General features: G+C 37.6%; 1 protein-coding gene across 1 annotated transcript; it reads right to left on the bottom strand.

The window, feature by feature from the left end:
* Positions 1-1,690: 1,690 nt before the first annotated feature.
* On the bottom strand, positions 1,691-16,694 carry stim2a (tromal interaction molecule 2a). The gene is made up of 12 exons (XM_032564098.1): positions 15,467-16,694; positions 11,801-11,931; positions 10,697-10,808; positions 10,502-10,613; positions 9,650-9,765; positions 9,295-9,472; positions 9,021-9,198; positions 7,232-7,393; positions 6,970-7,070; positions 6,624-6,877; positions 6,114-6,306; positions 1,691-5,974 (listed from the first exon to the last, which is right to left on the bottom strand). Exons 1-12 carry the CDS (start codon positions 15,585-15,587, stop codon positions 4,456-4,458), a joined length of 3,177 nt encoding a protein of 1,058 aa, XP_032419989.1. The 5' UTR covers positions 15,588-16,694; the 3' UTR covers positions 1,691-4,455.
* Between the last annotated feature and the right edge of the window lie 119 nt (positions 16,695-16,813).

Genomic DNA, 16,813 nt, shown 5'->3' with positions numbered 1-16,813 from the left:
GCTTTAGTTTTATATCATGTTGAAATATTATTCCCTCATCAAAAACATTCATACATGTCTGAGAAATCCTTGAATCTTCAGTGGCAGTTATAGAGCGGTGCCTAAGGGCTTGCTCTCACAAAGCTCCTCCTTGGAGCTGCTGACCTCAGCTCAACTTCTGCCTCACAGAAGTTCAGGTATGTGTATGTGAATAACTACACATACTGCACCTTTCGGATTTTTATCTGTGAATCATTCGCCTGCCACAATTACTCTCTGTTGCTCTATCACATAAAGTCTCAAAAAACCTCATTGGAGTTTTTGGCTGTAATGTGGTAAAATATGAAAAAGGTCAAAGGGTATGAATACTTCAGCAACACACAGTATATTCCAGAGTGAAACATTTGACAAACCAACTAAACATTTGTTACAATAGGAATCTGTCTTTGTTAAAGAGGAAACGCCTTTTCAAAATCAGCTCCTTCTCTGTTCTAAAAATCGCTGCCAGACACTGCATAGGCAGAACAAACTCAGTTCAGAAACAAAGCATGAGCTTGGAGTGTTGGCCATTTTAAAATTGCTTTATCATTTTAACTGAAAAGAAACAAGGTCCAAATTCAATCAGTTCATCAAGTAGTGAAACCACACCTGCAACAAATGTGTCTGAAGAGTTTTATGGGTTATGAAATCTTTTCCGGGCCATTGCAACACAACACAAACTGACACTGAAGTGAGCATGTCGTAACTCATGTGATCAGGCTCACAGGAAACCCACATAGAGAAACATAAACCGATTCATGTTGCAGGTTAGAGGACACTGAAGGCATAGGGGCCAGTATGGTTTGCCTTGCTAAAGCCACAAAATTCTCAGTACCCCAGCTCATGAAGGGTGTTCTTGGTCAACAGTGGAAAAAGTGGTCCACAGATGAAACACTGAGTGATGGGTTACCAAAGCTCAGTGATGAACAAGAGTCAAGAAAAGGCCCATGCGGTCCAAGCCAACAAAATTAACTTGCTTCTTTGATCCTCTTTTTCTACTTAGAACTCAGAAATTCTGACTTTGCAGCAGAAATCGAATACCATTCCCTCTATGTAATAATGTTTGAGAATGTAATATTTGGCTGAGTTGTCACATTGCAATCTGACAGTTTTTTAAACATACAAAAGCTTTAACTGACATTTCACAGTATAGCAAAATGTGTGGTGAAATACACACACAGTGAGTAAAAAACCTGGATATGTAGCAGAAGTAGGGGTCACAGTAATCTGAATCAGAACTGAGACTATTGACTATTTACGAATACATTAAAATTTACCTGATTTTAATGTATTTGTAATATTTTTCTAATTATTATGCATCTATTTATTTTGTTATACTAAAGATTTAATTTTTAAAATACATAATGTCTCTTCATGGTTTTAATGCAAGTAATAAATGTGTTTAATCTGAATGCATTTCAAATAGCTGCTAAATTTACGTCAATCTTCCTTAAAATTAAAACTGTGAACATCAAAAATTTAACTACTCATTCAGTCTGACATGTATAGCAAATGAACTTGAAAATGTATCCATTTTCTTTTAATTATTCAGAATCTTTTTACAACAGTACGTAAAAAACACACTTAAAACAGAATAAGCTGTCTAGCTTTTCATAGCTTTGTTCACCCTCAAGTCTCTCAGAAGGGTAAATAAATGACACAGTAAAAACAATAATGCAAAGGAATTGTTTAATCTGTCATGTCTAGAGAACATTGATGAAATAAAACAACAGATTGCAAATTATATTTTTCAAATGATCAGAGAAATCAATCAAAAATTGCAACCAAGAATTCTAGATAAAAGAAAACACAAGAGAAATAAAGGCTGACTTCCCATGTTCCACCATTAGGTAAATTGGGAAGACAAATCCATGCAACATTAGGCATGTGAAAAAATTAGGACACCATATGGAGGCTTGTGTGTGTTTATGACATATTTCAGTGTATGGACATGTAATATCAATTTAACAATACTAAGAAATTCAAGTAATATAGATCAACCAGAAAAACAGGACTTTTAATGTTTCCTGTTAAATCTTTATTAAAAATGCAATATCTGGAGAGGAAAAAGCTGCTAAAGTTCCAGAAGCTTATTACAACAGCGGCACATGAAGAGAGAACTGTTACTTAGCATTTTGAAGGCGGTTTTAAACCACAGACATTTAGTTTGGTCTGCTCCTGACTGTTGAAGTGAGATCCAAACCGCTGTCTGAGGTGTTCATAAAGTAGACTGAAAACAGCCAAAGACCAGGACTTTTAGAATAATGCTTTTTGACATATGAATCTAAAACTTAGATATTTCAAAGTCAAAACTAAGGACTTATTAGGAAAATATCAGTAAAAGAATCTTTTACTATGTGTGAAGCATAGCGGTGTAAGTGTCATGTTTTAGGCTAGATCTGCTGCAGTAGGAACTGGTCAGTTCATCATCAGAGTCTACCGTAAAATATGTCATTTATTAAATGATGGTGCTAGATAAAAATGCAAATCCACAAATTAAAAAAAAACTATATATACATATATCATTTCTGTAGCAGAACTGATCCCTACAATGTGACAATAAATTTACCAAAGGCACAGAAATAGGAAATGGTTCAAGCCACATCCTAGATCTTGATATTATTTACTGTTTTTAATTTTTTAGAGTGTATACTGCATTTTATGCTTGCCATAAGTTGTTGAACAGGTTGATTTGTAGGTAATTGTGATTAAAAGATGAAAATACATGCATGAGAAGTTTTGTAGAAACACTAGGTCAGCAGATTCATACCCTCAGGATTCATATATATCCTTTTACATTCATTTAGTTAAGACTTTGTTCAAAGTAAAAAAAAAAAAAGAAAAGTTGAGATTAATTGGGATGCATTGTTACTCTTTGTGCATAAATTCAATCACATTTGTTTTTCCCGTTGTAATTACATGGATGACTAGCATAAAACAAAACAGTTCTCATTCATTTCCTGGGTTATATTTTCTCTGAAACATCACTGCCCTCTAGTGGAAAAGACAGATGCCACACAACAGATCAACAAGAGATTTGCAGTATGTGAACATTAGTACTTAAGGCTTAGTTTATGTGCCTAGGATTTGACAGAAGGGTCAGTTGCTTAAATAGAGCTGTGAGATTTCTAGCCTAAGATTATATCAGTAGTTAAAAGTCTCATTTGGGATTCTCACCCCAGAAATGAACTTGTTTAGTCAGAAAACCAGTTAAATTTGCTAATTGTTGTGTTTTATTAACATGACAATCAGAATAACAAAAAAGTATCTTTTTTTCTCTTTTTATGAAGTTGCCATATTTTATTTTTTTTCAGGTAGGTGAGAAACATGTGGTTTTTCAAGTCAGAAGTCAGTTGATGTTTCCAACTTAGAACTTGGGGGTAAGACAAAGAAAAGGAGGGTATGATGTCCTAACTTTTTCCTAAAAATCCAAACTTCCAGATGGACTTGGATGATAACAGTTTGATTAAAATCAAACTGGAAACCAAAACAAACAAAAAAAACCCTAAATATAAAATGCATGATTGCAATCTCTATTCACTCCAATAAATGTCTTAATTTGAAGTTCATTATAAATTCAAGCATTTACTCTGTTATACAGAGAAACAGCAATATTATCAACGTTATTTAGTCCTTTAGCCTTAGGCAAAGCATAAAAAAAATCACACATCTAAGACACTTTGATTAGCCATATGCCTGTAAGACTTCTTAAGCAAGTAAAATTGGTTTCAAATATAAAATAATTCACTCAGAAAATTATAATCTTAAATACTCTGTTTATAATCAACATAAAATAGACACATGGTTGTGTTGCCTTAATTTTCTGTTTAGATGTTTTCTGAAACAGCTTCCTGTTTCATCATATGTGCATATATAAACAACACATCCTCATAAACAGTGAATTCCTGAGCACTGACATTATCACATAAAGGAATTTGTCATTTCAGGGTGAAGCTGTGTTCTTTCAATTTCCTCTGTGTTGCTATAGAGGAACATATCTAAACTGTACAGTTTCTGGGCTCAGACCAAGTCTTAGTTTTTTTTAAACAACACAGAACTGGATGATTTCTTATTAACAGTTTTGTGTTTTTAATGGCATTCTGAGCATTAAATACAGGTTACCACTCAGGATTCCTGGCTTCCTGTTGACCCTGATCTCCATCTCTCCAGAGGTTGTGCTTTAAACACTTTGTTGGATTTGAGGTCAGTACTGATGCTTTACATAAAATTCATTGGTTTGCTCCTCGGCAGCTCATTATGTAGTCCCTGAGCCGAGCCAATCATTGTTCATCCAATGCCACTAAGCACCAGCAGCAGCTAAATCCTTTTTTCCAGGATTATGTAACCTCACTTGGCCAGTCAGCCAACTCAAACATGTCCTGAAGCTAGAATTTCTCAATCAATGCAACTCAGAAGAGGGGAAACACTTGAGAGCTGTCAGAGCTTCTGAAGACCACTGTGAGACTTTTCTGGAGTAGACTCATTTTTCTTTTTAAAAAGGTTTTTGAGCTTTAAAGTTTTCTTACTTTTATCCTTCTCTTTGTTCTTCTCATCTCCACTCTCAGAGGGTGATGCAATTGTTGGGCAAACAGCCTGTGGAGGTGGCAGTGGTGACTCCAGCTCTGCCAGCAGTCTGCTCTGAGGAAGGCTTGGTGTAGAAGCTGATAGAGGCGTATGCACTGAGGACATAGAGCTGCATGATTTTTCAAGGATTCCATCATACACGAGTTGGCTCAGAGGCCCAGCAGTACAGAGGTCTGAGGACGACTGCCATGGCACTTGGGATGTTAGCATAAGATCTGGCTGTCCAATACGACATGGCAAAGAACTTGATTCAAATCCTCCAAAGTCGTCCCTCAGTGTTAGATGCTTAGACATGTCAACTGAAGCATTCACTTTATCCCACGAGATATTCTCAGAGAAACTATCTGTTGAACTGGTGTTGCTTCTTGAAAGTCCAGGAATTCTTCTTCTAAGGGAACCAGCAGACATCTCAACTTCATGTCTCAGTGTCCGTCTGCTTTGTGCTGACTCCAGACCAAATTCTGGTGTATCTTTAAAGATTGGAGCATCCCTAAAAGCATCCATTGGTTCTCTGAAAGGCATCCTGACAGAGGCAGGATCTGAACAATATTCCAGCTCTTCTCTAGATATCTTTCTTTGTGGTATTATAGCAGTCTCATCTATTTTATTCTTTGGTACAGCCATCAGAGAGGATTCGAGCTGAAAGTCTCCCGTATTCAGGGGAAGCTTCCTAGACGCTGTGTCTTGGGACATTCCGATTGAATTCCTCGTAACTCTTCTCGATTCATTCAAATGTTCAGCATCATCTCTCCCTTTCTTTCTTGAGGCCACATTTATTGAAGTCTCCAGAATATCCCTTGATATTATCCTCTGTGTTTCTGCTAATGATTCCAATTCCGGTCGAAAAATCTTTTTCATCTCCAATGGGTCTACGTCGTATCTGTCTATGTAAAAATTCCTTGAGGGAACGTCCATTAAATCCTCGGTGGTCTGTTTCTCTGTTTTTATGGGTGATACCTCCATGTCTAAATTATGAGAAATTCCCTTTCTTAATGCATCATCCATAGAAACTTCACTTCTACGTCTAGATATCTTCTTTAGTGCAGCATTTCCACAAGATTCTTCATTTGAACTCTTAAAAGAAATGGTTTCCAAAGAAGGATCCAAGATTTTTTCTTTTACTATTGTCTTGCAAGAAACACCTAAATCTACAGGAATTTCATGCTCTTCCTCAGACACGTTGTGAACTGGAGGATCAGCAGGAAATTCTACATGTCCACTCAAAGGCTTTGTAACTGGACTGTCTGCAAGGAGCTCAGCTTCATCGTGATACAACCTTCTAGATGAAGTGTCCAGGATAGGACTAGGAAACATTTTGCTGAGGGTAGGTGACATTATAAACTCAGAGTCTAAGAATTTCTCTTGGGAATCTCTATTAAAGGGGAACAAAACAAAAGAAGAAAACAAACAAGGATGGTGAGAAGATATCTTAATAAAATTCACAATGAAAAGTGTAAATTGTAACTGTGTTCTCTAAAAATGTATGTAAACTTGTGGGGATGGGAACTTACTGTTTTTTAAGAGATTTTCGGAGGAGTTCTTCACCTTCGTCATAGCAAGAGTAAGGAGCTCTAATGGGGATCAGAAGGTCGGGGTCTTGGGAGATGGTGGCAGGTTGTGACTGAGGGAGGACTCCAGGACGACGTGCCCTTGAGGTGGTGGATCTCCGAAGATGAGGAGAGCGCTTAAGAGGCGGAATGGGAACTGCGGGAAAGGGACCGAATATGACCTTCATCCATATAACAGGCAATAGTTAGCTATTTTATCACATTTAAAGTCACTTGAATCCACTTTCTTCCCTTTCTGATTCTGTGTTCGAATTTCAGGATCTAGATCCTAAATGCATTCTGTTGCTGGATGTTGGTGTTAACAGTACCTAATAAACAGGCCAATGGAAATATTTTTAGGACTAGGAGGTGAGATCGCAAATTCAAAAATTTCAATGTACTTCATCCAATTGTTTAAGGAATTAATGATATTAGTTTTTGTTTTTTTTTACTTATTTCAGTGTTGTAACTCACCAGGCATCTGTGGTATTACAGGTGCAGCTTGTTCATCTACAAGATCTTCTACTGAGCCATGAACAGAACTGTGATATGAATAGGAAGACTGGGCTACTCGAGGGAACCCCAAGGCGGTTGTGTCTGAGTAGAGTTGAGCGGAGAGGTTAGCTAGTCCAGGATTCCTCATAATGGGAAAACCACAGAGGAATTCAATCTGCTGCCAGCGGTGAAGACGTTCTCGCAGACACGCTGTTACTTCGGACAACGCATGCCTGTGGGGTATGTAAAGTATCCGGTGATCACAATTGACATTATTTTTAGACAGACGAAAAACCAAAGTTGCTTGTGTAATTCTGTGCCTCACTTTGCTTCCATGATCTTATGATCAACTTGGTCCAGGGAGGAGCTGTGGGCCATGTGAAGCGTTCCCAGAACAGAACTTCTCTTCTTCTTGATCCTCTCTGCCTGTAGAAAAGATTAAAGAGAGATGTGACAGACAGTGCAGGTAGAATTTGCAACAATTCATGAATGTGTTCCTGGTTGTTTAGTCACTTATTCACCTTACCAAAGTATTAGTTCTGAAGTAATGCATTGTTTTTACATGCATGCAGTTTTTCATTCATTACCTCTTCCTTGGCAGCGGCAAGTTGCAGTTCTGCGCTGTGCTTTTTGACATTGTAGTACTGAACCTCCACCTCATGTGTAAGCTGGAGCCACTGCTGAAGGGCGCCTGAGACTGTCCAGCTGGCTATCATCTCCTTCTCCGCCTGCTTCAGCGCTCCACGGACCTGAAGAAGTGTTAGAAATCAGATTTCAGTCACAAATCCTTTCCTTTAAAAGAAACCTGTTACTCACGCTACAATGGTAACTTACAAGTTATTTCTTCAATAATGTATCTGCATGTACATTAATGCTTGATTTTGTACATATTTATTTAAGTTTCCTTTTCAGAGAGATAAAAAAAATTAAGAAGTTAGTTGTTGGACCACAAGACACTGCTATCAAACTGTGCACTTAAACTAAAAAAAGAAACGGCTGTTATAACTATAGTCCATGACATGGTTGTCACATGCATGTGTTGAACAACAAAAAGGAGAATGACCAAAAAATAGATTTTCCATCCCCCCCACCTCGCTGCACAGATATTCACAACACCAAAAGAAGACGTTAGTTCAACGCCTGCCAAGCCGTGTTATTTTTAACCAATTTAAAGTAATAGAAGCAGGTAGCATTTTAAGCTTGAGGGAGTTATAGCACCAAAACATGCTGCAGCTCATAAAGGGTTTTTCCAGAACATAGGATGGTGCTACAGATGGTTCTCCAGTGGTACTAAAAAGAATTTTTTGGGTTATCCACAGACAGCAAAACACCTCAATGCACCAATTAAAATGTCTATTCCAGTAAATATCTGAACTGCTCTTTTCTTTCCACTATAAGATGCAGAAAACTCAGTGACACATTTCATTTAAACTGAATCCAGTATTTGTCTGACAATGCCTGCAAATAAATGTCCCTAAATACTATTTTCACAACAACTGATGCTCGTGCTCGATCTTTACATTGCTAACCTCTATTCATACCATTTCAAATCATGTTCATAAACACCAGTTTATCAACATGATGTTTATCAATTCAGCTGGAAATGGCCTGTGTGAAAACAGCAATGTGCAGCGATAAAGGGATATTAATATAAAACTGTGGAAAATGGGAGACAGTAAGACTGCTATTCAGTACTAATCAAAGTTACTGTTTATGTAGCAGCTGTTTTTATTGTTCTTGTTCTAATTTAAGCAAAGTTTCAAACTGAGGACATTTTAATCGGTTGTTGGTCATCATGGGAAACCACAAGTGATGAAACCATGTTTATTATGACCAGTCAAAAAGTTGGAACAAAGATAGCACAAATTTTTTAAGCGGTAGATTCAGTGTGTTGGTGGTGAAAACAAAATGTACTCCTGCTAAATAAGACCTCATTCTGGTTTAGCACTGGAAGCAGTTTGAGGGGAAAAATAAAAACAAATACAGCTAGCAACAAATGAACAAATGAGAACCTACAAGCAGATGTAAATTATTTCAGCTATTTGGCTCAAGTACCATGATTAATTAGCTATAGCAAAATCAGACATGTTTGTTGTAATTTACAGCTTCCTGATTATTATTATCACATATGCTTGTTAGAACATTCACCTTAATTGAACCTGCTGCTGACTGACAATCTTGGTGATTATTGAAACGATCTGTATAGATGTGCCTGGGTTTTTAGATCAGCAGTCATTTACATGCATTTCTTTAATTTTAACTTTATGTTGTATAACCACACCTAATTTTAAAGTTTTTTTTCCATTAGATTATGTGATATTAATCTCTCAAAGAGCACTGATGAAGTTGCCCCCCCTCTTGTTGTAATGTATCTACCTGTTCCAGTTCTTCCTCTGCGTACCGCAGGCGGCTGAGTTCGCTGACTGCTCCCTTTCTCAGCTCATGCAGACGGTGAGCTTCCTCCTGAGCTCCAATAATCTCATCTCTCATCTTCTCTTCCAGGAATTGTTTTTCCACTGCCACATTTCGTTTTTCTTCCTGAGCCTGCTCCAGCCTGAGCAAAGCAAAAGGTTCTTAGCTTGATTAACAAAAGAAAAATTTGCTTGACACCCATAAAAAATTTTTTTTTTTTAAAACACTAAATATTTACTGCTCCTGTAGGTCCATGAGGCTCTGTTCTGCCCTCTGCAGACTTTCTAAATCTTTCATCATTTTGGCAACATGAACCTTGCTGGCTTTGTTTTGGGCCTGGGCAAACCAGCAGCCTCCAACTCCCATCACCACAGACACAATGAGCAGCAGGTCCTTCATGTAGTTATGAGGGGGGCCTGTTATAGAATGGAAAGGCACAATAATAGGTTGTGAAAGACAAAATTAACTGTCCATGTGTAGGGATGGTAGAGTTATCTTTGGAAAAATCCAAACAAACACATTAAGTGATCATGCTGAAAGAGAAAGGCTAAAACTACATATTAAGAAAGAGGAAAGTAAGGAACAGTTCTTACGTGTAGGTGGTCCAAACAACACCACATCCAGAGCTTTGATGTTGAGCTTCTGTTTGTCTCTCTGGTCCAGCACTTTCAACTGGGAACTCAGGAAGGATGGCTCATTTGCTGCAATCCTACAAATATAAATCAGGTCAGATTCAGTTCTGGTATGTAGTACAAAAAGTGGGCTTTTCTTTAAAGTGCATCGTTCTTGCATTATCCTTGGTTGTTGAAGTTGTAGAAAGTTTGTGATCTCAAATGTCTGAGAAAATGTATCCTTACCTTTATAAAAATTGTCAACTTCTAATCACTTGGATGAAAAACATTGAGTATTCTCTGTTTTGGTGCATTCAAGATGCTTATTCCACCAACATATGCATTTTATGACAGAAACCAATATGTATTAAACATCATAAGCAAAGGTTTTCTAATATGTTCTTACTTCCTAGACTGCTGTATAGAATTGTTACTTTGTGATGATAAATTGCTAAGTTATTTCTTAGTCATGCCACAGACTGAATAGAATTTCAGTTTGGGTGAATACGACTTTGACTGGACCATTCTAAGACAAGAATATTCCATTTATCTATAGTATTCATTCCATTGCTGTGTGTTAGGTTTGTTGTTTTGTTGGAAGGCTGAACTCTTGCCATTCATTCTAACCATCTCTGCAGCAGAAATGCATCCCCACAGCATGATGCTAGAATGAGGGATATGTTTAGCATTAAAATTCTGTTATATGTGCCTTTTTACTCTTTTATAAATGTATGTGATTATATATTTTACTGTTTATGCCACTGAGAATTTCATTATTAACACAGTAACATCAGCTAGTACTTTTATCATGAAGCGATTCTTCGTTCTTCTCACCTGGGTAGGGTGTTTCCATTGACCCTGAAGTCCTTAAAATTCCTCTCATACTGCGGAAGCTCGACAAAGTCTTTCAGCCAGCGTAGAACATCATCTAGTGTCCAGTTGTGCACTGCCAAATTAATACTAAAAGTTACTTAAAGGGAATGTTTGAGCCTTATGAATGCATGCTAATGCTTTGTCACTTGTGCACACCTTCAGATGACTTCCATCCCCTCCACAGCTCCTCCACTGTGATGTGCTGGTCTTCTCTGTGCAACTTGCTGTGTTTGTGAGTCTGCTGCTGCTTCATGTCTTCCATAATGAACTGCAGCAGAATGAAAACCGTGGTGAAACAGAAAAGTTTGAAGATAAAAAAGCAAAGGGATCCATAACACATTGAGAATTCTCTCATTTACTTAAAAAAAATGCCACCTAATCACACAGTGCATGTTTTCAGGTTGTTATAAAAGTTATAAGTGAGTGCTTTGAAATCCTTTTTTTTTTAGATAGCTGATCCAACATCTCTGTGTTGCAAAAGTGTGTTGGAGGTTTCCTGGAATGTGTTCCTGCCCATAAATCCATTCTGACAGCTATTGGAATTTTGGGACTTCAATTGGCCCGGACCTGTCAACTAATGTTCCCATACCAACCGCAACTTGAGCCCTAGGATACCGTATCCACGAACTACACTGTGGAGGGTAACAGCATTTTAGAAGTCCAGACTTTACCACCAAAGTAAAAGACTCTCAGATATTTTATGAGCTATTTACTGGACGTTCAAAACATTTACTCTGTAGTAAATGTTTTGAACGTCCAGATATAAATGCACAGGTGGAATGCAGTGTTCATGTTAAAAGCATATGCTTTACCAGTGAAAAGTGTTCAGAAACATTATGCAATAATACACTGGAAACACACCTGTTTGGGAACAAGTGAAACATCTGGTTGAAAATAGCACAAAACAAATTTACAACACACATTTCAATGAGAGACAACACAGCAGAACCTTTTTTGACTTCGTGTCTTCAACATGAGTTTACCTTTGAAGAGTATGACCTCTACAAATATCCTCTTTAAGGCATGCCAGTAAAGTCAGTGTAGTTGCAGTATTCTGTTGGTGCTAACTGATTTTGTCACTGAGCCAAAGGCAAAATTTACTGTTGCTATCCTTGAAAGAGCACTTGACTCCTCCAGCCAGCACACCTGTTGTTCCACTTCTTCACTCTACTTGTCTCTTGCATGCAAGGACTTACGTAAAAGGAGCTTCCCAGCAACCATGTATGAGGATGAAAATGCTGTAAAAACCACAGTTTGTACCTCCATGCTCTCCTCCACCTCAATCCCACCATCTTGGTCATCATCCATTATCTGGTGGATGCTCCGCAGGGCCTCCAGGCTGTAGCGATCAGATTCACTCAGACATGGTGGATATATAGTCATACATGGGTCTAAATAAAGAAAGACAATTGAATTAGTCATTAAGTTTTGTTAATGACCAGTCTCTCCAAACAGTGGATGTCTAAGAACATCTTTATGACATCCAGGTTAGTTTGCTCATCGTCTATATTTGACTGAGAAAATAAAGATAAAATTAGACACTTTTTATCCATTCTAATTTTAGCCAAAACAAACAGAATGTTACAAATATTATATTATGCATGAAACATAATTTAATGTTTACAACAATAACACATATTTTAATGGGATCTTATGATAGTTAGCGACATTTTTTCCACATTCTTCTTTATAAATTAAGCTCTGTCAGATTGATTGGAGAATATCTAGTTGATCTGCAATTTAAAAATCTTGCCAGAGACTTTTATTTGAAGGTCTGTGCTTTGACTAGGCCATTTACAGACTCCAGTATTTCACAACTTCCAGCAGGGTCTTCTTTTAGAATTATCTTGTATTTACTTCTATCCATCTTCCCACCAACTCCGACTAGGTTCACTGACCCCACTGACCCCATAGCATGACAATGTTGTCATCATGTTTCACTAGGGATATGGTGTATATGAAGCTCAACTATATTACAGTTGTACTTTGTTCACCCTTAGTACTTTCTTTGGATTTCATCATTTGACTACTGACACCGAAGTCATCACTGTTATATTTATTTTATTTTTTTGACCTGCTGTAACGTCTTTCTGTTTTTACATAAACTTTTGTTTTCTAACAAAACAACAAATGCTTTGCTTAAAACAGTAAAATCTACATTCAGATTTAAAATAGATAATTTTTGACTATACCAACTATTTAATCACTAAAATCTACTTAAAGGCAGTCAAATTAAAAACAGGTGAGTTGAATTATATGTAAATTAGAATTTATTCCAAAATAAGAACTTAGCAATTTACATGTTTTTAATATTATATCCAGATTGGAAAAGGGTTGTTGAGTACATCTCACTTTAAAAACAATAAATAAAGTTAATGTAACTGAAGCAGTGCTGCTTATTGTAGATTGCTGCCTTTGTGATAAACATTAGAACATCTGTACTAAAACCAAGACTAAAATATCAAACTTTTAAAGACCCAAGCACAATGAATAAAAGACAAATGTGTACATAGGAGAAAAATGGAAACAGAATGTACATGAGCACAGTCTCTCTGGAGTTTTTAAGGCTGAATCAACTGATGAAATTAAACTTTAAATTGTACAGTGTGTTCCATGTCTGAGTCTAGGCTGGGAACACATGGGGTAAGTGACACAGCTTCCTAGTGCAGGCCTCTCAGACTACCGAGTCAGAGCTCATTTTTATCACTGACACAAGAATCTGTGTACTTCAAGGAGTGAGGTCAAAGGTCTGCTAGCAAAGTCCACCATCAGCTGGCACCAGCAAACTTCAAAAAGCTTTAAAATATATATTGTGGTAAAATGAAGAGTTTTTCTTATCAACAAATGATCTACAGCAGGGGTCTCAAACTCCAGTCCTCGAGGGCCGCAGTCCTGAAACTTTTAGATGTGCCTCTGCTGCACCACACCTGAATAGAATAATTAGGTCATTAGCAAGGCTGGGAGAACTGATCTACACAAGGAGGAGGTAATTAAGCCATTTCATTCCAGTGGTTTGTACCTGTGTACCACATCTAAAAACTGTAGGTCTGCGGCCCTCGAGGACTGGAGTTTGAGACCCCTGATCTACAGTAAATATGACCAGGAAAATGTCCAATCAAATGAAGATGTTAAGCCAATGCAAGCTGAGACACAATAAACGTTTTGAACGATCTGCACATTTAGTGCGACTGAGGAAAGATCAACTGAAAATGAACAGTACAGCACTAAACTTCACCTCATTTAAAAGCTGCTTTTTTCCAATTTCACATTGCCCTTCATATTTACTTGTAATCCTGGCAAAGAACTATAAAATACCATAAATAACCTTACTTTTTTATGGCTTTAGCAGCTCAGATGGCCTTTATTGGAGAGTGGTCAGACAGGTAAGAAGAAAGACATGACAAAGGACATCGGCTCGGGACTCAAGCCCGTGACAGACACATTGAGGATTAAGGCCTCTCCGTACATGGCTCACACGCTCTATCCCTGCGTCACTGTGGCACCTTTAACCAACATTTTGACAACTCATTAAAATTCTTTCAGCCTTTGTTTGCTTGTATTATGCTCTCTTGTCTTTACCTTTTTGAATAATGTTGAATGACTTTTTTCTATACTAGAGAAACAGTAAGTTGGCAATTACTACTCATAAGTGACAAAGGCACTCTAATAAACTTAAAGTTTTAGTAGTTTTAAAAATGACTGAGTAAATTTACAAGAATTCTTGGGGTGCTGATAAGTGAGGCAACAGTGTTTTGAAAGACAAGTAAACAAACAAACCAAATGGAATTTTTCACATTTTAGTGAATAAATGCACTAAAATAAGCTGTAAATTAAGAAACCTATTTAGTGCGAGACTATGCTACTTTAGATATTTTTTTTCTAGTTTCCCTGTCTGCCAATGGGTGTGGACTTTTCATGTTATGTTTTGAGAGTTTCTTGATCTTTTCTTTGATTTCATATATATATATTTTTTCTCTTCAAGCTGTGGGACGAACAGTATATCTAGATAAAGAACAACAACTCTGACCATTTGGTCATTGATGAAACTGGCATTTCTGAAGAGTGAGAATGCCTGTGATGTGCTATTGCATTTATGTGGTGTGTGCAAAGCCCTGTAGAACTGATGTCTGCATGGTGACTGTACTGTATATCACTCATGTTGTGAAGACAGATTTGTTTACATGGTTGTTTTGAGGGGATACATTCATCCAGAATAAATAAATAAAATAAATAATACTTTTAAAAAAATCAAAGTAAAGACATGACACTTCTGTCCAACACAACTTCAACTTTCAGCATTTAGCTATGGATTGGTGTTCCTGTGGGTTTTTGACTGTGTGATAACTACTTAATGTGGAAAAAGCTACTGGGAAAACCTCTTAACACCATGTCCTCTATGATCGATAAAAAAGTGTTAAAAGTTACACGTCTAAATGGAGCAGTGTTCAATGAACATTTTCTTTTCTGTTGATTAAACAATTAAGATAGGTAATTTTAATTGCTTAATTAAAATTATTAATTCAACTATGGATATTCAACCATAGTTTACACAGGAGAGAATATGAGGGATGCAAAACAAGGAGATGATTCACGTGCAAATGTGTGAATGATGTCATGGCATGATGCAATTATTATTTGAAAACATAATTCCAAAAAATTATAATAAATACAAAAACTAGTTCTTGTTAGGGATGAACCAGTACAATACTGCATAGCAGCAAAATGAATAGATTTGCAAATCTATTCATTTTGCAGCTACATGCAAAATCACCTTCTTTAGGAAGGTGATTCTGAAGCAAGACATTACGTGTTGTCATACTGGTAATGAACTTTTGGTTGTTCCGATAACGAATCCGCTTTCCCCAGCTCTCCTACAAAACTCACTTTTTCCTTTTTTTGTCTTTAAACGTATAACACCCTACTTACCTGGCGGGTCAAAGCCGGCGCTGCCTCCGGGAGAGGTGAGGCCCTGGAGATCCCCAACGCTTTGCGCAGCAACAAAGAGCGCAGCGGGAAAAATGAGAAATACAATGGAGATGGCGAGCATTTCAGGCGCTTCTATCGTCGGAAGTTTAGAAACTTCTGAAAAAAGATGGGGAGATAACACACTAGCGATGAGCGTTCCACAGGCAGCAATGTCAGTCTGCGAAAGCGATCCGTGTTTCTATTACGGGTGCAGAGACAGAACAGAGATGTGATACTTATGCTCACTTGAGAAATCATCCAAGCTAGATAATACTTATCCAAAATAGACGGTGGCGTACTTTGCACAACAATAATATACGAGGTCAGAATAAATAAATTAATTTTAAAAAGGCTGTGCGCAATAAATCTCTGCCGATTCTAAAAATATTCTGTTGGATTTCTGTTGAGGTCGTCCAAATCCTGTGCAAAACAAATCAGAAAGTGTGTTTCCAAAAATGATCCATCAAATACAATCCAGGATTAAGTGAAGGTCGTCATTTAAAGTGAAAATCTAAGTTGGAATGCAGTGTTGTAACTATAAGTGCAAAGGTCTTCTCTTGGATTCCTGTATTGGGTTTCAGTGTTTTATAACTCCTGGGGTCCAATTGAACAGTGGACGTCCCAGCCGTGACGTTCTTCCAGAAAATTGTCAGCTTCTCTCCTCCCCCTACCAGCAACAGAAAACTCTTCAGTAAATGTCCCAATTCACATCCCATATACATGGGGCAAGAGGTTGGTACTGATCATTATACCAGCTACAGTAGAGACATTTTTATTAACTTATTTTTTTTCTTTACCCTCGTCTATCTTACTGTTGCACGAAAAGGAGCATCAATTAGTCCCTTCAGAATTGCTCCATCATGCCAAGAATAGTCTGTCCTGTGTTTGCATCTACATGTTGCACACTCTAAAAACTGCTGGGTTAAAAATGACCCATTTAGGTTCTCAATCTGCAGAGATTCGGAAAGAAGGTCTGTCACGCCATCTGAATGGTGTGACAGCAAAAATCTGGACCTGAACAGGTCCAAAAGACCACATCGTGGACTTAGTGAGACTGAATCACTCCCAGGATCCCGACATACTGCTGAACAGCAGAGAACAAAAAGAACCTGCAGCACAAGGTGAGAGCAGTAGAGCGCTCCACTCTCTCACCCTGCTCCCCTCTGGTAGATGCTACAGGACAGTTAGTGCAAAGATAGAAAGGCTGAACAAAAGTTTCTATCTAAGAGCCGTTAAGTGCCACCCCCCACTAAGTATACACCCTGAATGAATACCTACAACTGTGAGCAACTCACTTTATCTTACTGA

This window comes from Xiphophorus hellerii, chromosome 5 (assembly GCF_003331165.1).
Source record: "Xiphophorus hellerii strain 12219 chromosome 5, Xiphophorus_hellerii-4.1, whole genome shotgun sequence".
Classification (NCBI taxonomy): Eukaryota; Metazoa; Chordata; class Actinopteri; order Cyprinodontiformes; family Poeciliidae; genus Xiphophorus; species Xiphophorus hellerii.
This window is presented reverse-complemented; position numbering and strand designations above follow the sequence as displayed.

Excerpts from the sequence above, each read along its gene's own strand:
- stim2a (XM_032564098.1), bottom strand. The coding sequence starts at position 15,587 with ATGCTCGCCATCTCCATTGTATTTCTCATTTTTCCCGCTGCGCTCTTT. Across the intron at positions 9,766-10,501 it reads AATGGAAACACCCTACCCAG|GATTGCAGCAAATGAGCCAT; the intron begins GTGAGAAGAACG and ends TTATATTTGTAG. Across the intron at positions 7,071-7,231 it reads TTGCCGCTGCCAAGGAAGAG|GCAGAGAGGATCAAGAAGAA; the intron begins GTAATGAATGAA and ends TCTTTTCTACAG.